The 20,936-nt window shown below is 44.7% G+C and overlaps 2 protein-coding genes across 3 annotated transcripts in view; one reads left to right on the forward strand and one right to left on the reverse strand.

Annotated features, from left to right (window-relative positions):
• The window catches only part of LOC148476855 (uncharacterized), a 30,503-nt gene extending 19,853 nt beyond the window's left edge, over nucleotides 1-10,650 (reverse strand). Inside the window, exons 1-4 of one of the 2 annotated variants that reach the window (XM_088457557.1) lie at nucleotides 10,563-10,650; nucleotides 2,137-2,214; nucleotides 1,920-2,017; nucleotides 1,113-1,737 (exon numbers count right to left, since the gene is read on the reverse strand). In XM_088457557.1, the coding sequence (XP_088313683.1) occupies nucleotides 1,113-1,737; nucleotides 1,920-2,017; nucleotides 2,137-2,170 (757 nt within the window). In that variant the 5' untranslated portion in view covers nucleotides 2,171-2,214; nucleotides 10,563-10,650. Of the gene's footprint in view, nucleotides 1-1,112; nucleotides 1,738-1,919; nucleotides 2,018-2,136; nucleotides 2,215-10,498 lie in introns of both variants that reach the window. The other variant, XM_088457556.1, reaches the window with a different exon arrangement.
• Nucleotides 10,651-12,678: 2,028 nt separating this feature from the next.
• Nucleotides 12,679-16,194, forward strand: LOC148476856 (uncharacterized; the record flags this gene model as incomplete). Its single annotated transcript, XM_088457574.1, has 4 exons — nucleotides 12,679-12,742; nucleotides 15,446-15,524; nucleotides 15,628-15,725; nucleotides 15,891-16,194. Coding segments are annotated over exons 2-4 (436 nt in total), but the record flags the coding sequence as incomplete, so codon positions are not given.
• Nucleotides 16,195-20,936: the final 4,742 nt, after the last annotated feature.

Consider the following 20,936-nt stretch of genomic DNA (forward strand, 5'->3'; position numbering starts at 1 on the left):
TGAGGGAGAGAGCAGGAGTATAATAGATGCTGATGGCTCCTAATGTATGAGATACACCAGAGAGAGTGGGGAGGAGACTGGTCAGATCTCTGGGCTGGTAACACACAGTGATATGATGTGAGGGGGAGAGCAGGAGTATAATAGGGGCTAATGGTTCCTGATGTATGAGATACACCAGAGAGTGTGGGGAGGAGACTGGTCAGATCTCTGGGCTGGTAATACACAGTGACATGATGTGAGGGGGGAGAGAAGGAGTATAATAGATGCTGATGGCTCCTGATGTATGAGATACACCAGAGAGTGTGGGGAGGAGACTGGTCAGATCTCTGGGATGGTAACACACAGTTACATGATGTGAGGAGGAGAGCAGGAGTATAATAGGGGCTGATGGCTCCTGATGTATGAAATATACTAGAGAGTGTGGGAAGGAGACTGGTCAGATCTCTGGGCTGGTAACACACAGTGACATGATGTGAGGGGGAGAGCAGGAGTATAATAGGGGCTGATGACTCCTGATGTATGAGATACACCAGAGAGTGTGGGGAAGAGACTGGTCAGATCTCTCGGCTGGTAACACACAGTTACATGATGTGAGGAGAGCAGGAGTATAATAGGGGCTGATGGCTCCTGATGTATGAAATACACCAGAGAGTGTGGGGTTGAACTGATCAGATCTCTGGGCTGGTAATACACAGTGACATGATGTGAGGGGGAGAGCAGGAGTATAATAGGGACTGATGGATCCTGATGTATGAGATACACCAGAAAGTGTGGGGAGGAGACTGGTCAGATCTCTGGGCTGGTAACACACAGTGACATGATGTGAGGGGGAGAGCAGGAGTATAATAGCGGCTGATGGCTCCTAATGTATGAGATACACCAGAGAGTGTGGGAAGGACACTGGCAGATATCTGGACTGGTAACACACAGTGACATGATGTGAGGGGGAGAGCAGGAGTATAATAGGGGCTGATGGCTCCTGACTCCTCACTGTTCAGATACTTTTCCCTCTTTAGTTGGTACTGGAAGAGGAAGGTGTAGAAGAGATTGCTGTAGTGACTGAGCAAAGCGAATATGTGACTTTTTTCTGCAAAAAAATAAGTGCTGATTACCTGTGTTGAGATCTGTAGGGATTTCTTCCTCCTTGCACTGCTGATCACCTCTTGCATACATCTCTCCTCCCTCTGTATGTTCTGCTTTATTATCACCACACACATTTATCTCTTCTCCCTCTTTAGCTTCTGTCTTAAAATCAGTCACATACGTCTCTTTTTCTCCATTTATATCTTCTACCTTCATATCATTCACATACTGTTCTTCTCCCTCCATATATTCTGTCTTAATATCAGTCACATATGTCTCTTCTCCCTCTATATTTTCTGCCTTCATATCAGTCACATACGTCTCTTCTGCTCCCTCTGTATCTTCTGCCTTCATATCAGTCACATACGTCTCTTCTGCTCCCTCTGTATCTTCTGCCTTCATATCAGTCACATACATCTCTTCTTCTCCCTCTATATCTTCTGCCTTCATATAAGTCACATACATCTCTTCTTCTCCCTCTATATCTTCTGCCTTCATATCAGTCACATACATCTCTTCTTCTCCCTCTATATCTTCTGCCTTCATATAAGTCACATGCGTCTCTTCTTCTCCCTCTATATCTTCTACTTTAATTTCTGTCATATACGTCTTTTCTTCTCTCTCTATATCTTCTGTCTCTGTTAGTTCTTCATTCTTAATTTCACAGAAAACAATAAAATAATACCTTAGTAATGTCGGAGTCCATTATTTAAGCATATATAGTATAATATCAGCATGTTAAAAAATTCGATTAGATGAAGAATAATTAATAAATACAGGTCAATTAATGAAAAGTCACTTTGGTTTTTGTGGTCATTGGGAAGAGCCTATATTACCCGATGCTCCTTTGGGGTCCAGTGATTATCCTCTGTACAATCCTGTGAATAAAGAGGACGGGGACATCTCTCTTGGGTATTTCTGTTACTGGGTTCATCTGTAGGAAACACAAAGGTGACTGAGTACATTGTATATATATGATTATCACATGATGTGTGTGTATTGGGGCCTCCACACCTGCTCTCCCCTGTACAATAAATCACATTCTCCTCTTACCCAGTGATGTGAGGGGCCAGTGTTTCTCCATCATCACGTCCTTGTACAGACCCTGTGTTCCTCTATATACTCCCCCTCCTGCATGGAGACATAGACAGTGACATCCTGACACCTTATAGTAACCTGACACACACAATGATACAGTCATGACCCAGACACATCCCCTGGTGTTACTGTATAATGTCCCATTCCCAGCAGTCACCTCTCCAGTCATCACCCAGACACATCCCCTGGTGTTACTGTATAATGTCCCATTCCCAGCAGTGACCTCTCCAGTCATCACCCAGACACATCCCCTGGTGTTACTGTATAATGTCCCATTCCCAGCAGTCACCTCTCCAGTCATCACCCAGACACATCCCCTGGTGTTACTGTATAAAGTCCCATTAAGGTTGTATATCCCCGGCCTCCCCTCACTGGTATATACTATAGGTACAGAGACCCCCAGTGCTGCTGTATGAGAGAACGGAACGCTTGCCGTTTGGGGGCGGTACCACTGACATCAGCAATGATGTCAGTGGGGAGTAATCGAGCAGGAAGCTCCCTGGGGCTTGCGCTTGCCGAGACCCAACCTTAGGGTCTCGTCGCAAGCCCCGATGGTCGCGATGGTCTAACCCACAGCTTAGCTAGCGACCAGGAGGCCGCAATTCACACCACAAGCGGCCGCCCTCATTCAGAGCGACCGCTTGTATCTAGCGATCGACTCTGAATGAGGGCCAGTATCTATTTCCTAACAGAACGTTGGAAAGGCTCCCCCTGTAACACCTCCGTCAGGTTTTGCACCGTACTGGAGAGTGTATTAACCCACACAGGCTCCGACTGTGTTTGGTAGGGAGTAGGTTGTAAAGGCATACTATGAGCCACAGACAATTGTCTGGGGGTCCCCTGTGACGCTGAAGGCATAGCAAGCTGCGGAGTGTACCACAATGGTGGGGTCACTGGTGCAGCAAGCCGACCCATCAGGGTAATTAGTGCTTGTGCAAAACAAGCCCATGGAGGCTCTTGAGAAGAGCTGGGCCCAGCAGGTAATCCTGCATTCCTGGTACACAGTCCTCCCACAATAATCTCTCCCTCTCTTATTCCAGCTAAACACCGGTTGCAGGACTGTGTGAGGGGAATATCAGCCTGACCAGAATCACTGGCAGACATTATAAATATATGTGTCACACTCCTCAGGGCAATAATCGTTTGAACTGTGAAGCGAATTAACCCCTGAGCAGCATTGTCACCGCAGGGGCTAGTGACAGTACAAGGAGAGATAAAATGGCTGACAGAGAAATACAGGAAATAGCTAAAATGGCTGACAGAGAAATACAGGCAGACAGCGCTAGCAGACACATACAATGCCAGGAAATTCCTGCACTATACTGCACTATCACAACTAGCTAGACCTTGTGTCTAGTAGGAATAGTGCTACATACACTGACCTGCTTAGAGGAGAGGTATGTAGGGGGGCCCAGGGGCCGGAACTCCAGGTGAGACCAGCGCTTCTGCACATATAAAATGGCTGCCGGTCTCATAGGGGGCGTGTCTGAGGGAGGAGAGCTGCCTGCAATCGCCAGACCGCAGTGGAAAGGCGCGCAGTGCAGCGGGGGAGGGGCCGGCTGTGCAGTACAGGGAAGACCCGCTCCCCTGGCATGCTATTAACCCCCGGGATGCCGACAATGTCTGCACACTGTGGCCCGTTATCCCTGATGGTATAGTGTCTGAGCAGGCACAATGCCTGTTAACACGCGCAGCCGCTTCCACAGGACCCCCACCTGGGAAGCCTACAGGACTGTGATGTCAGCGGGCGCCCGCTGCTTACCTTAACGTCCCCCGTGAAGTCCAGCCACAGTCCTGGGCATCTGCGGATTTTTGCTAGCCAAAACCCCCAGACACCCTCTGCAATCTCTGGTGCCATGCCACACGTCTCAGCGCTGGCGGGGTGTCGGAGTGGCAGCATGGGCGTCCGCTGGACTGCCCCTGCCAACTACTCTTTAAGTTTTAAAAGTTTTCTAAGGCTGTCAACGCAGCCCCTCTTGAAGTGACCCGACTCCATGCCGAGCACCTACGAAACTGAGGTGCCTTGGCTTGGGGGCGGGGTATAGGAGAGGGGCCCGGTGCATCCTGGGAGCACAAGTTTAACTGTTGAGGTGCCAGAGACTGACATCATCGCCTATACCCCAAGGTCTCCTGTGGAGCCCTATGGACCCTGCAGTAGAAATCTAGATGCTAAACTGTATGTCACCGTGGTAACCTGAGATGCTGTATAACTAGATGCTACATGTCACCGTGGTAACCTGCAATGCCGCATAACTAGATGCTATGTGTCACCGTGGTAACCTACAATGCTGTATAACTAGATGCTATATGTCACCGAGGTAACCTGCAATGCTGTGTAACTAGATGCTATATGTCACCATGGTAACCTGCAATGCTGTATAACTAGATGCTATATATCACCGTGGTAACCTGCAATGCTGTATAACTAGATGCTATATGTCACCATGGTAACCTGCAATGCTGTATAACTAGATGCTATGTGTCACCGTGGTAACCTGCAATGCTGTATAACTAGATGCTATATGTCACCGTGGTAACCTGCAATGCTGTATAACTAGATGCTATATGTCACCGTGGTAACCTGCAATGCTGTATAACTAGATGCTATATGTCACCGTGGTAACCTGCAATGCTGTGTAACTAGATGCTATGTGTCACCGTGGTAACCTGCAATGCTGTATAACTAGATGCTATATGTCACCGTGGTAACCTGCAATGCTGTATAACTAGATGCTATATGTCACCGTGGTAACCTGCAATGCTGTATAACTAGATGCTATAGGTCACCGTGGTAACCTGCAATGCTGTATAACTAGATGCTATGTGTCACCGTGGTAACCTGCAATGCTGTATAACTAGATGCTATGTGTCACCGTGGTAACCTGCAATGCTGTATAACTAGATGCTATGTGTCACCATGGTAACCTGCAATGCTGTATAACTAGATGCTATGTGTCACCGGGGTAACCTGCAATGCTGTGTAACTAGATGCTATGTGTCACCGTGGTAACCTGCAATGCTGTATAACTAGATGCTATGTGTCACCGTGGTAACCTGCAATGCTGTATAACTAGGTGCTATGTGTCACCGTGGTAACCTGCAATGCTGTATAACTAGATGCTATAGGTCACCGTGGTAACCTGCAATGCTGTATAACTAGATGCTATATGTCACCGTGGTAACCTGCAATGCTGTATAACTAGATGCTATGTGTCACCGTGGTAACCTGCAATGCTGTCTAACTAGATGTTATGTGTCACCGTGGTAACCTGCAATGCTGTATAACTAGATGCTATGTGTCTCCGTGGTAACCTGCAATGCTGTATAACTAGATGCTATATGTCACCGGGGTAACCTGCAATGCTGTATAACTAGATGCTATATGTCACCATGGTAACCTGCAATGCTGTATAACTAGATGCTATATGTCACCGTGGTAACCTGCAATGCTGTATAACTAGATGCTATGTGTCACCATGGTAACCTGCAATGCTGTATAACTAGATGTTATGTGTCACCGTGGTAACCTGCAATGCTGTATAACTAGACGCTATGTGTCACCGGGGTAACCTGCAATGCTGTATAACTAGATGCTATGTGTCACCGTGGTAACCTGCAATGCTGTATAACTAGATGCTATGTGTCACCGTGGTAACCTGCAATGCTGTATAACTAGATGCTATATGTCACCGTGGTAACCTGCAATGCTGTATAACTAGATGCTATATGTCACCGTGGTAACCTGCAATGCTGTATAACTAGATGCTATGTGTCACCGTGGTAACCTGCAATGCTGTATAACTAGATGCTATGTGTCACCGTGGTAACCTGCAATGCTGTATAACTAGATGCTAGATGTCTCCGTGGTAACCTGCAATGCTGTATAACTAGATGCTATAGGTCACCGTGGTAACCTGCAATGCTGTATAACTAGATGTTATATGTCACCGTGGTAACCTGCAATGCTGTATAACTAGATGCTATAGGTCACCGTGGTAACCGGCAATGCTGTATAACTAGATGCTATAGGTCACCGTGGTAACCGGCAATGCTGTATAACTAGATGCTATGTGTCACCGTGGTAACCTGCAATGCTGTATAACTAGATGCTATATGTCACCGTGGTAACCTGCAATGCTGTATAACTAGATGCTATATGTCACCGTGGTAACCTGCAATGCTGTATAACTAGATGCTATATGTCACCATGGTAACCTGCAATGCTGTATAACTAGATGCTCTGTGTCACCGTGGTAACCTGCAATGCTGTATAACTAGATGCTATATGTCACCGTGGTAACCTGCAATGCTGTATAACTAGATGCTATATGTCACCGTGGTAACCTGCAATGCTGTATAACTAGATGCTATATGTCACCGTGGTAACCTGCAATGCTGTATAACTAGATGCTATATGTCACCGTGGTAACCTGCAATGCTGTATAACTAGATGCTATATGTCACCGTGGTAACCTGCAATGCTGTATAACTAGACGCTATGTGTCACCGTGGTAACCTGCAATGCTGTATAACTAGACGCTATGTGTCACCGTGGTAACCTGCAATGCTGTATAACTAGATGCCAAATGTTACCGTGGTAACCTGCAATACTGTATAACTAGATGCTACATGTCACAGTGGTAACCTGCAATACTGTATAACTAGATGCTACATGTCACAGTGGTAACCTGCAATGCTGTATAACTAGATGCTATGTGTCACCATGGTAACCTGCAATGCTGTATAACTAGATGCCAAATGTCACCGTGGTAACCTGCAATACTGTATAACTAGATGCTATATGTCACCGTGGTAACCTGCAATGCTGTATAACTAGATGCTATATGTCACCGTGGTAACCTGCAATGCTGTATAACTAGATGCTATATGTCACCGTGGTAACCTGCAACGCTGTATAACTAGATGTTATGTGTCACCGTGGTAACCTGCAATGCTGTATAAGTAGATCCTATATGTCACCGTGGTAACCTGCAATGCTGTATAACTAGATGCTATGTGTCACCGTGGTAACCTGCAGTGCTGTATAACTAGATGCTATATGTCACCGTGGTAACCTGCAATGCTGTATAACTAGACGCTATATGTCACCGTGGTAACCTGCAATGCTGTATAACTAGACGCTATATGTCACCGTGGTAACCTGCAATGCTGTATAACTAGATGCTATATGTCACCGTGGTAACCTGCAATGCTGTATAACTAGATGCTATATGTCACCGTGGTAACCTGCAATGCTGTATAACTAGACGCTATGATGCAGTAATGTCTGGGTATCTTTGCAGATTGCTTATATTTACATTTAGGATCTAACCCATGTGTCCTATACTATATCCAGTTATAAGTACATTATCCCACAAGGACACCTGGGAAAGTCCATATACTTTGTATTATATTGAAAATTGATATATTATATTGCTGCCTACTCAGATATATGGGATTACTCTATGCATGTTACATGTGATAGCACCATGTCAGATATATGAGATTATTCTATGTATGTTACATATGACTGCACCATGTCAGATATATGGGATTATTCTATGTATGTTACATGTGACTGCACCATGTCAGATATATGAGATTATTCTATGTATGTTACATATGACTGCACCATGTCAGATATATGGGATTATTCTATGTATGTTACATGTGACAGCACCATGTCTGATATATGATCTTACTCTATGTATGTTACATGTGAATGCACCATGTCTGATATATGAGTTTATTCTATGTATGTTACATGTGAATGCACCATGTCAGTTATATGGGATTACTCTATGTATGTTACATGTGACTGCACCATGTCAGATATATGGGATTATTCTATGTATGTTACATGTGAATGCACCATGTCAGATATATGGGATTACTCGGATGTTACATGTGACAGCACCATGTCAGATATATGGGATTATTCTATGTATGTTACATGTGAATGCACCATTTCAGAGAGATGAGATTACTCTATGTATGTTACATGTGAATGCACCATGTCAGATATATGTGATTACTCTATGTATGTTACATGTGAATGCACCGTGTCAGATATATGGGATTATTCTATGTATGTTACATGTGAATGCACCATTTCAGAGAGATGAGATTACTCTATGTATGTTACATGTGAATGCACCATGTCAGATATATGTGATTACTCTGGTATGTTACATATGACTGCACCATGTCAGATATATGGGATTATTCTATGTATGTTACATGTGACAGCACCATGTCTGATATATGATCTTATTCTATGTATGTTACATGTGACTGCACCATGTCAGATATATGAGATTATTCTATGTATGTTACATATGACTGCACCATGTCAGATATATGGGATTATTCTATGTATGTTACATGTGACAGCACCATGTCTGATATATGATCTTACTCTATGTATGTTACATGTGAATGCACCATGTCTGATATATGAGTTTATTCTATGTATGTTACATGTGAATGCACCATGTCAGTTATATGGGATTACTCTATGTATGTTACATGTGACTGCACCATGTCAGATATATGGGATTATTCTATGTATGTTACATGTGAATGCACCATGTCAGATATATGGGATTACTCGGATGTTACATGTGACAGCACCATGTCTGATATATGGGATTATTCTATGTATGTTACACGTGACTGCATCATGTCAGATATATGGGATTATTCTATGTATGTTACATGTGAATGCACCATTTCAGAGAGATGAGATTACTCTATGTATGTTACATGTGAATGCACCATTTCAGAGAGATGAGATTACTCTATGTATGTTACATGTGAATGCACCATGTCAGATATATGGGATTATTCTATGTATGTTACATGTGAATGCACCATGTCAGATATATGGGATTATTCTATGTATGTTACACGTGACTGCATCATGTCAGATATATGGGATTATTCTATGTATGTTACATGTGAATGCACCATTTCAGAGAGATGAGATTACTCTATGTATGTTACATGTGAATGCACCATGTCAGATATATGTGATTACTCTATGTATGTTACATGTGAATGCACCGTGTCAGATATATGGGATTATTCTATGTATGTTACATGTGAATGCACCATTTCAGAGAGATGAGATTACTCTATGTATGTTACATGTGAATGCACCATGTCACATATGAGCACTTGGATATGTCAGACAATAGCATATTATTCAGGTGGTCACCGCTTTATTATACAGAGAGAATCTCCCTCCTAATGGAGCGTACACACGGTCAGATTTGTCAGACTTGTCAGATTTGTTAGATGAACGACTGAACGACTAAACGATTTGATCGATTTGACCAAAGTTTTGAACGATTTGAACGATTGAACGATTTTTGACTGCATTAAAATGAATGGAATCGTCCAAGTCTGACTGCAAACCCATCAGATGTCAGATATCGTTATCTGACAAACGGGAACGCGCATCGTTGATCGTCCATCGTTCAGGCATGTCAGATATGAACGATTTTCCTTCAGATATGAACGACTGAACGATTTTTAAATCGTTATCGTCCATATCTGAAGAAAAAATCTGATCGTGTGTATGCACCATTACACTTACTGTGATTATATATATATATTCCCCATACCTCTGAGCACTGAGTGATGATGTATTTGTCTGACCATAAATGATACAGATAATCACTATATACCTCTCCCATCACACAGCTGGTCAGTGCTGAGGGGTTATTGGCCCTGGTTAGACCAGGCTTTATATCCTCTTTCTGTTACGTTCTGTGTATTTCCTGACTTATTGCGCTATACGGATAACACCTCGGTCATTTCTTACTGACACTATTACAGGTTACACTTTATTATTAGTAGGGTGGGTGCCCCAAAATATAGAGAGAACTACCTACTTCTGTTGTTACCTGTATAATGATAATGCAGCACCAGAGTCTGCTCCAGCTGTATATCAGTATCAAAAAGTTTTGCTCCACCTGTATCATACCAACACTGGGGTCTGCTCTATCTGTATAATGGTAATGCAGCACCAGAGTCTGCTCCAGCTGTATATCAGTAACGAAAAGTTCTGCTCCACCTGTATTATACCAACACTGGGGTCTGCTCCACCTGTATAATGGTAATGCAGCACCAGAGTCTGCCCCAGCTGTATATCAGTAACAAAAGGTTCTGCTCCAAAAGTATATAATACTAAAACTGTGGTCTGAACCATCTGTATAAACATAGTGCAGCACTAGAGGTTGCTTCAACTGTAATATAGTGACACCAGGGTCTGTTACACCTGTATTATATAGAACACTGGTGTCTGACATACCTGTATGATAATAATGAGGCACCACAGTCTGCTCCCCCTGTATAATAATAATAAATACCATCACCTGCTGCCTCTTCTTGATGTTAACGGACTGTGACCCGGATGTTGCCGACAAAGACACGCCCCCTCAAGATAACCACGCCCCGCCCCAGTCATCTCCGTGTAGCTATGGCTACTGTCTGCCCCGCCCCTCATATCATAGTGACCGCCCTCCTCTCATTCCCCTCAGTGCGGTGATTGGCAGCAGCGAGTAGCCAATCAGGCGGCACAAAGTAGGAAGGACGTCCTGTAACTAAGCAGCCACCAGCACCTGCCGCTCACAGCTTCATCACTAGAGTAACATATGTATAGTCTAATGGTGTCCTCATGTACGGTGACCGGCGGCCATATTCTTATAGTCTTCCAGTCACAGAGCAGAGGGGGCGGGGCCACAGGGGCTTTAGCTACCATTTTGTCATAGACATTCCTGACACAGCCGGAGCCAGGTAACGGGTCCTGTATATATTATATTATTGTTATATTGGGGAGAGGACCGTACAGTGATATATGAGGAGGAATAACACAGCTCCCAGCACACTGAGATTTGGTATTATTATTATATAGGGGGAGAGGGGACTGTACAGTGATATATGAGGAGGAATAACACAGCTCCCAGCACACACTGATATGTGGTATTATTATTATATAGGGGGAGAGAGGACCGTACAGTGATATATGAGGGGGAATAACACAGCTCCCAGCACACACTGATATGTGGTATTATTATTATATAGGGAGAGGGGACCGTACAGTGATATATGAGGGGGAATAACACAGCTCCCAGCACACACTGATATGTGGTATTATTATATAGGGGAGAGGGGACTGTACAGTGATATATGAGGGGGAATAACACAGCTCCCAGCACACACTGATATGTGGTATTATTATTATATAGGGAGAGGGGACCGTACAGTGATATATGAGGGGGAATAACACAGCTCCCAGCACACACTGATATGTGGTATTATTATATAGGGGAGAGGGGACTGTACAGTGATATATGAGGGGGAATAACACAGCTCCCAGCACACACTGATATGTGGTATTATTATATAGGGGAGAGGGGACTGTACAGTGATATATGAGGGGGAATAACACAGCTCCCAGCACACACTGATATGTGGTATTATTATTATATAGGGGGGAGGGGACCGTACAGTGATATATGAGGGGGAATAACACATTTCCCAGCACACTGATATGTGGTATTATTATTATATAGGGGGAGAGAGGACCGTACAGTGATATATGAGGAGGAATAACACAGCTCCCAGCACACTGAGATTTGGTATTATTATTATATAGGGGGAGAGGGGACTGTACAGTGATATATGAAGGGGAATAACACAGCTCCCGGCACACACTGATATGTGGTATTATTATTATATAGGGGGAGAGGGGACTGTACAGTGATATATGAGGAGGAATAACACAGCTCCCAGCACACACTGATATGTGGTATTATTATTATATAGGGGGAGAGAGGACCGTACAGTGATATATGAGGGGGAATAACACAGCTCCCAGCACACACTGATATGTGGTATTATTATTATATAGGGAGAGGGGACCGTACAGTGATATATGAGGGGGAATAACACAGCTCCCAGCACACACTGATATGTGGTATTATTATATAGGGGAGAGGGGACTGTACAGTGATATATGAGGGGGAATAACACAGCTCCCAGCACACACTGATATGTGGTATTATTATTATATAGGGGGGAGGGGACCGTACAGTGATATATGAGGGGGAATAACACAGCTCCCAGCACACACTGATATGTGGTATTATTATATAGGGGAGAGGGGACTGTACAGTGATATATGAGGGGGAATAACACAGCTCCCAGCACACACTGATATGTGGTATTATTATTATATAGGGGGGAGGGGACCGTACAGTGATATATGAGGGGGAATAACACAGCTCCCAGCACACACTGATATGTGGTATTATTATATAGGGGAGAGGGGACTGTACAGTGATATATGAGGGGGAATAACACAGCTCCCAGCACACACTGATATGTGGTATTATTATTATATAGGGGGGAGGGGACCGTACAGTGATATATGAGGGGGAATAACACATTTCCCAGCACACTGATATGTGGTATTATTATTATATAGGGGGAGAGAGGACCGTACAGTGATATATGAGGAGGAATAACACAGCTCCCAGCACACTGAGATTTGGTATTATTATTATATAGGGGGAGAGGGGACTGTACAGTGATATATGAAGGGGAATAACACAGCTCCCGGCACACACTGATATGTGGTATTATTATTATATAGGGGGAGAGGGGACTGTACAGTGATATATGAGGAGGAATAACACAGCTCCCAGCACACACTGATATGTGGTATTATTATTATATAGGGGGAGAGAGGACCGTACAGTGATATATGAGGGGGAATAACACAGCTCCCAGCACACACTGATATGTGGTATTATTATTATATAGGGAGAGGGGACCGTACAGTGATATATGAGGGGGAATAACACAGCTCCCAGCACACACTGATATGTGGTATTATTATATAGGGGAGAGGGGACTGTACAGTGATATATGAGGGGGAATAACACAGCTCCCAGCACACACTGATATGTGGTATTATTATTATATAGGGGGGAGGGGACCGTACAGTGATATATGAGGGGGAATAACACATTTCCCAGCACACTGATATGTGGTATTATTATTATATAGGGGGAGAGGGGACCGTACAGTGATATATGAGGGGGAATAACACAGCTCCCAGCACACACTGATATGTGGTATTATTATTATATAGTGGAGAGGGGACTGTACAGTGATATATGAGGGGGAATAACACAGCTCCCAGCACACACTGATATGTGGTATTATTATTATATAAGGGGGAGGGGACTGTACAGTGATATATGAGGGGGAATAACACAGCTCCCAGCACACACTGAAATGTGGTATTATTATTATATAGGGGGAGAGGGGACTGTACAGTGATATATGAGGGGGAATAACACAGCTCCCAGCACACACTGATATGTGGTATTATTATATAGGGGGAGAGGGGACTGTACAGTGATATATGAGGGGGAATAACACAGCTCCCAGCACACACTGATATGTGGTATTATTATATAGGGGGGAGGGTACCGTACAGTGATATATGAGGGGGAATAACACAGCTCCCAGCACACACTGATATGTGGTATTATTATTATATAGGGGGAGAGGGGACTGTACAGTGATATATGAGGGGGAATAACACAGCTCCCAGCACACACTGATATGTGGTATTATTATATAGGGGGGAGGGTACCGTACAGTGATATATGAGGGGGAATAACACAGCTCCCAGCACACACTGATATGTGGTATTATTATATAGGGGGGAGGGTACCGTACAGTGATATATGAGGGGGAATAACACAGCTCCCAGCACACACTGATGCGTGGTATTATTAATAATTGATGATAAGCTGACAGAGCAAGGAATCACGGCTCAGGTGCATGGCCACATTAGTTTGTAGTTTTATGATATGAGTGATGAGCTGCACAGCTGGATTATTATAACTTTGAAACACTCAAACAGAATGTAAAAGCATTGAGCAGCAGTTTATAGGAAACAAGTGAAGTGTTATAAGAGAAAACAGCATAGGTGCACACTTACAGCAATGACGCTCTGTATAATTCTCATCATAAATGATTTTACCATTTAGGTTGTGTCTGCCTAGACAATTAAATTACAGTGCTGTAAGATAGCCAGTTCCAATCAATATAATGTGTAGTCAATGGAATATATACACTACACAGGTTTTAGAGGATACAGTAAAATATAAAATATCTCTACTTTTAATCTGTGCGCACTATGGGCCTTATTCAGCAGATTCCTGGTGATCGGGAATCTGCGCAGGTGCTTCAACCATTCTGCGCATATGTGCAGGACGGGTCTGCCATCCTGTACGCAGACTGTCATTGATTGACAGTCTGCTGCCGTTTATGGGCGGGGGCGGCGAGAGCCTCCGTTTCTAGAAACGGCATGTCGCTGCCATTGTGGAGGGAGGGAAAAGACCAGGATTTACGTCGGCTGACGTAGATTTCCTGGCCTCTTCCTCAGATTTGCGGCAGCCAGCTTGCGTGACCCCATGGGTCTCCTTAGCCCGTCGATGTTCCCGCAGAGTATCCGATGGTGCATTGGACAATGCAGCTCGGATAAGTAATGCAGTGGGATCCGTGATGCCTCCTGTGCATTACCATATCTGTAAGGATCGGAATTGCAAAGCTGCCTGCGTTACCTACAGCCAATGCTTTTATCAACAACTTGTCCAGAATCCACATTACTTACTATATCTGGAGCTCAGGAAGTATGAGCTGGAACGGAGTCCACTGCAGGGAGGGCGCAGATGGTCCCAGTTCATTGTAATGCTGATGCGGAGCTGCACTTAAAATGGGCGACAAGAAGGGTCCTCACTGGCATCTCCTTTTATATCTGGAGACAGACGGGAATGGATTTACCTCAGCGGGAAGAAGCAAATCCAGCCCTTCTGTTTCTCACCAGAGACGCTGCGTCCAATCGCTGATATCTGTAAAGGTAGAGGAGGGGCACTGCGGCCAGAAAGTGCTGACAGCAGGAGGGAACATAGAAAGTTCACCAGCAGGTCAGGGTGGTGCCGAGGTCCTGCTGATGGTCATTGGGAGGCTATCAGGGCGCATGCAAAAAGGGCAGGGTACATGTCAGTTTAAATATGGGCAGGGCATGGTTTCCCGTAAAACAGCAAAGCCGGATATCTATATATAGTCTACCATTATTATACAGTAACACCAGGAAATGTGTCTGGGTGATGATTGTATCACTTTTTGTCAGGTTCCTATAAGGTGTCAGGATGTCACTGTCTATGTCTCCATGCAGGAGGGGGAGTATATAGAGGAACACAGGGGTCTGTACAAGGACGCGATGATGGAAAATCACCGGCTCCTCGCATTACTGGGTAAGAGGAGACTGCCATTTATTGTACAGGGGTCCCCTAATTACACACATCATCTGCTAATCACATATATACAATGTACTCAGTCACTGTGTGTCTCCTACAGATGGACCCAGTAAAAGAAATACCCCAGAGAGATGTCCCCGTCCTCTTTATTCCCAGCACTGTACAGAGGAGAATCACAGGATCTCACAGGAGCATCAGGTAGATGGGATTTAGGATCTCACCAATATACTATAGTGACTGTCACTTTATGATATGTACAGAAGCTGTGTATGTCTTATTTAATGGGATTCTTCTACTTAATGTGAATTAATGAAATCAGACATTTTTAAACTTATTTACTTTTATTTTCTTTGGGTTTCTTAGGGTGATGGTCTGACAGATAATAAGGTAGAAGATATAGAGGGAGGAAAAGAGACGTATGTGACTGATATAAAGGTAGAAGATACAGATGGAGAAGAAGAGACGTATGTGACTGATATGAAGGTAGAAGATACAGATGGAGAAGAAGAGATGTATGTGACTGAGATGAAGGCAGAAGATATAGAGGGAGAAGAAGAGACGTATGTGACTGATATGAAGACAGAAGATACAGAGGGGGAAGAAGAGACGTATGTGAGGGGTGATCAGCAGTGTATGGAGGAGGAAATCCCTACAGGTTTATGCACAGGTGAGTAATAAACACTTATTACAGAGATACATATTCTTCTTGCTTAGTCACTGCTACATTCTCTTATCTTACCCGCCTTTGTTAGTACAAACTAATGAGAGAAATGTATCTTCCCAGTGGGGGAGTCAGGAGCCATCAGCCCCTTATTATACTGCTGCTCTCCCCCTCACATCATGTCACTGTGTGTTAGCAGCCCAGAGATCTGACCAGTCTCCTCCCCACACTTTCTGGTGTATCTCATACATCAGGAGCCATCTGCCCCTATTATATTCCTGCTCTCCCCCTCACATCATGTCACTGTGTGTTACCAGCCCAGAGCTCTGACCAGTCTCTTCCCCACATTCTCTAGTGTATCTCATACATCAGGAGCCATCAGCCCCTATTATACTCCTGCTCTCCCCCTCACATCATGTCACTGTGTGTTACCAGCCCAGAGATCTGACCAGTCTCCTCCCCACACTCTCTGGTGTATCTCATACATCAGGAGCCATCAGCTCCTATTATACTCCTGCTCTCTCCCTCACATCATGTCACTGTGTGTTACCAGCCCAGAGATCTGACCAGTCTTCTCCCCACACTCTCTGGTGTATCTCATACATCAGGAGCCATCAGCCCCTATTATTCTCCTGCTCTCCCCCTCACATCATGTCACTGTGTGTTCCCAGCCCAGAGATCTGACCAGTCTCCTCCTCACACACTTTGGACACAGCTAGTAATGGCAAACTACATCTTAAGCTGGGTACACATTATGCAATATATTGGCTATAGAAGACACCTGGTGGGTGACCACAATCTTTTAGCTGTGTAAGAGTCACATGTCTCCCTTATATGTACGGTGTGACCTGTATTACTGGCTGTGTAAGAGTCACATGTCTCCCCTATATGTACGGTGTGATCTGTATTACTGGCTGTGTAAGAGTCACACGTCTCCCTTATATGTACGGTGTGCTCTGTATTACTGGCTGTGTAAGAGTCACACGTCTCCCTTATATGTACGGTGTGATCTGTATTACTGGCTGTGTAAGAGTCACACGTCTCCCTTATATGTACGGTGTGATCTGTATTACTGGCTGTGTAAGAGTCACACGTCTCCCTTATATGTACGGTGTGACCTGTATTATATATGTACGGTGTGATCTGTATTACTGGCTGTGTAAGAGTCACACGTCTCCCTTATATGTACGGTGTGATCTGTATTATATATGTACGGTGTGATCTGTATTACTGGCTGTGTAAGAGTCACACGTCTCCCTTATATGTACGGTGTGATCTGTATTACTGGCTGTGTAAGAGTCACATGTCTCCCTTATATGTACGGTGTGATCTGTATTACTGGCTGTGTAATAGTCACACGTCTCCCTTATATGTACGGTGTGACCTGTATTGCTGGCTGTGTAAGAGTCACACGTCTCTCCCTTATATGTACGGTGTGACCTGTATTACTGGCTGTGTAAGAGTCACACGTCTCCCTTATATGTACGGTGTGATCTGTATTACTGGCTGTGTAAGAATCACACGTCTCCCTTATATGTACGGTGTGATCTGTATTACTGGCTGTGTAAGAGTCACACGTCTCCCTTATATGTACGGTGTGATCTGTATTATATATGTACGGTGTGATCTGTATTACTGGCTGTGTAAGAGTCACACGTCTCCCTTATATGTACGGTGTGATCTGTATTACTGGCTGTGTAAGAGTCACACGTCTCCCTTATATGTACGGTGTGATCTGTATTACTGGCTGTGTAATAGTCACACGTCTCCCTTATATGTACGGTGTGACCTGTATTGCTGGCTGTGTAAGAGTCACACGTCTCTCCCTTATATGTACGGTGTGACCTGTATTACTGGCTGTGTAAGAGTCACACGTCTCCCTTATATGTACGGTGTGATCTGTATTACTGGCTGTGTAAGAATCACACGTCTCCCTTATATGTACGGTGTGACCTGTATTACTGGCTGTGTAAGAGTCACACGTCTCCCTTATATGTACGGTGTGACCTGTATTGCTGGCTGTGTAAGAGTCACATGTCTCCCTTATATGTACGGTGTGACCTGTATTATATATGTACGGTGTGATCTGTATTACTGGCTGTGTAAGAGTCACACGTCTCCCTTATATGTACGGTGTGATCTGTATTACTGGCTGTGTAAGAATCACACGTCTCCCTTATATGTACGGTGTGACCTGTATTACTGGCTGTGTAAGAGTCACACGTCTCCCTTATATGTACGGTGTGACCTGTATTATATATGTACGGTTTGATCTGTATTACTGGCTGTGTAAGAGTCACATGTCTCCCTTATATGTACAGTGTGACCTGTATTATATATGTACGGTGTGCTCTGTATTACTGGCTGTAGAAAGTAGTCTACAATCTGAGACCACGTCTAGCTCAGAGCCTTGTGAGGAAATAATGGACCTGCCGGGGGCTGGGTCAGGGCTTTGTGTATTATCAGCAGTATATATAGCAATGGATATATGGGAAGATCTTGGGTTAGGCACTTAATGCTCATTGATCCATCTATTGGACAAACCCATGTGAATGATAGAATCAGACCGTCTCTTATATAAACCAGTGGGGTCATACATTGTTGTGTAACAAGTAGTGTCAGTCACTTGTCTCCTGACGTCATTGTCATAGTCAGAGTTACAGGGATCACAATTCCTCTGCCTGTATCGGTGTGTGAGTTATGACATCCGTGTTATTGTGCGATGTCTGGATGGTGCAATCTCTTCTTTACTGAGATTATGATAAAATAGTTCTTGTATTAATCTTGGTAAAGTATCTAATTGTACAAATTGTATAAACATTTCAATCGATGGGATTGTCGATGGCGGGTCAGATGTACTCTTGGTTTTGAAAGGTGAGTGACTTCACTCACCTTCCCTTGCTATACACACATATACACATATTATACATATAATACAAACATAGACATGTATATTATATATAACACACAGACATATGCAGTATGTTCAGGGCAAGTGCAAGGTTTCCTGGCACCCTAGGCATTTCTTCAGCCTTGCGCCGAGACCCCCCCCCCATTTCGGATAGCTACACAAGCCCTTACACAGTGCCCCCAGTAGTGGCCCCCTATGCCGTTCTTCCAGTAGTGGTCCCCCTATGCAGTACCCCTTATACAATGTCCCCAGTAGTAGTCCCCCCTGTGCAGTGCCCCTTATTTAGTGTCCCCAGTACTAGTCCCCCCCTGTGCAGTGCCTCTTATATAGTGCCCCCAGTACTAACCCCCCCAGTGCAATGCCCCCAGTAGTAGCCTCCCCCCAGCAGTGGCCCCAGTAGTAGTTGTGCCCCCAGTAGTAGCCTCCCCCCAGCAGTGGCCCCAGTACTAGCCTCCCCCAGCAGTGCCCCCAGTAGTAGTTGTGCCCCCAGTACTAGCCTCCTCCCAGCAATGCCCTCATGGTATTCATGCCCCCAGTACTAGCCTCCCCCCAGCAGTGTCCCCAGTAGTGATCTCCCCCCCCCAGCAGTGCCCCCAGTAGTAGTGTGGTGCCCCCAGTAGTAACCTCCCCCCAGCAGTGCCCCCAATAATAGTGCAGTGCCCCCAGTAGTAACCTCCCCCAGCAGTGCCCCCAGTAGTAGAGCGGTGCCCCCAGTAGTAACTTCCCCCCAGCAGTGCCCCCCAGTAGTAGTGCGGTGCCCTCAGTAGTAACCTCCCCCCAGCAGTGCCCCCCAGTAGTAGTGTGGTGCCCCCAGTAGTAACATCCCCCTAGCAGTGCCCCCCAGTAGTAACCTCCCCCCAGCAGTGCCCCCCAGTAGTAGTGCAATGCCCCCAGTAGTAACCTTCCCCCAGTAGTAGTGCGATGCCCCCAGTAGTAACCTCCCCCCAGCAGTAATCCCAGACAGAAACACACGTTAAAAAAAAAAAAAACTGCACTTACCTTAATCCCCGCTCCGGTGTCCGCTCCTCTGTCCCCCGGGCGGGTGCTCTGCATGATGGGAGAAACGTCATGACGTCTCTCCCATCACCCACTGCAGGAGCCGGACGATGGAGCTCATGAGTGAGCTCCAGCCCGGCTCCAGCAGTGGGCGCAGCAGCCGATGAGAGTCTGACTGACTCTCATCGGCTGTTAAAACAAACACACAGCTGCTGGCGCTGGCGGCTGTGTGTTTGTTCCTAGTGTAGTGCGGACGGCACTTATGTACCGTCCGCACTACCGCCCTGCAGGGCCGGCGCTCTTAGGCAACTACCTAAGTATGCCTAGTGGTAGCGCCAGCCCTGAGTATGTTATATCACTCACCTTCCCTTGTTATACACATACACATATTATACCTATAACACACACATACAGTATGTTATATCACTCACCTTCCCTTGTTATACACATACACATACACATATTATACCTATAACACACACATATACAGTATGTTATATCACTCACCTTCCCTTGTTATACACATACACATATTATACCTATAACACACATATACAGTATGTTATATCACTCACCTTCCCTTGTTATACACATATTATACCTATAACACACATATACAGTATGTTATATCACTCACCTTCCCTTGTTATACACATACACATATTATACCTATAACACACATATACAGTATGTTATATCACTCCCCTTCCCTTGTTATACACATACACATATTATACCTATAACACACATATACAGTATGTTATATCACTCACCTTCCCTTGTTATACACATACACATATTATACCTATAACACACATATACAGTATGTTATATCACTCAC

The sequence above is a fragment of the Taudactylus pleione genome, unplaced genomic scaffold (genome assembly GCF_031769625.1).
Source record: "Taudactylus pleione unplaced genomic scaffold, aTauple2 ptg000768l, whole genome shotgun sequence".
NCBI lineage: Eukaryota > Metazoa > Chordata > Amphibia > Anura > Myobatrachidae > Taudactylus > Taudactylus pleione.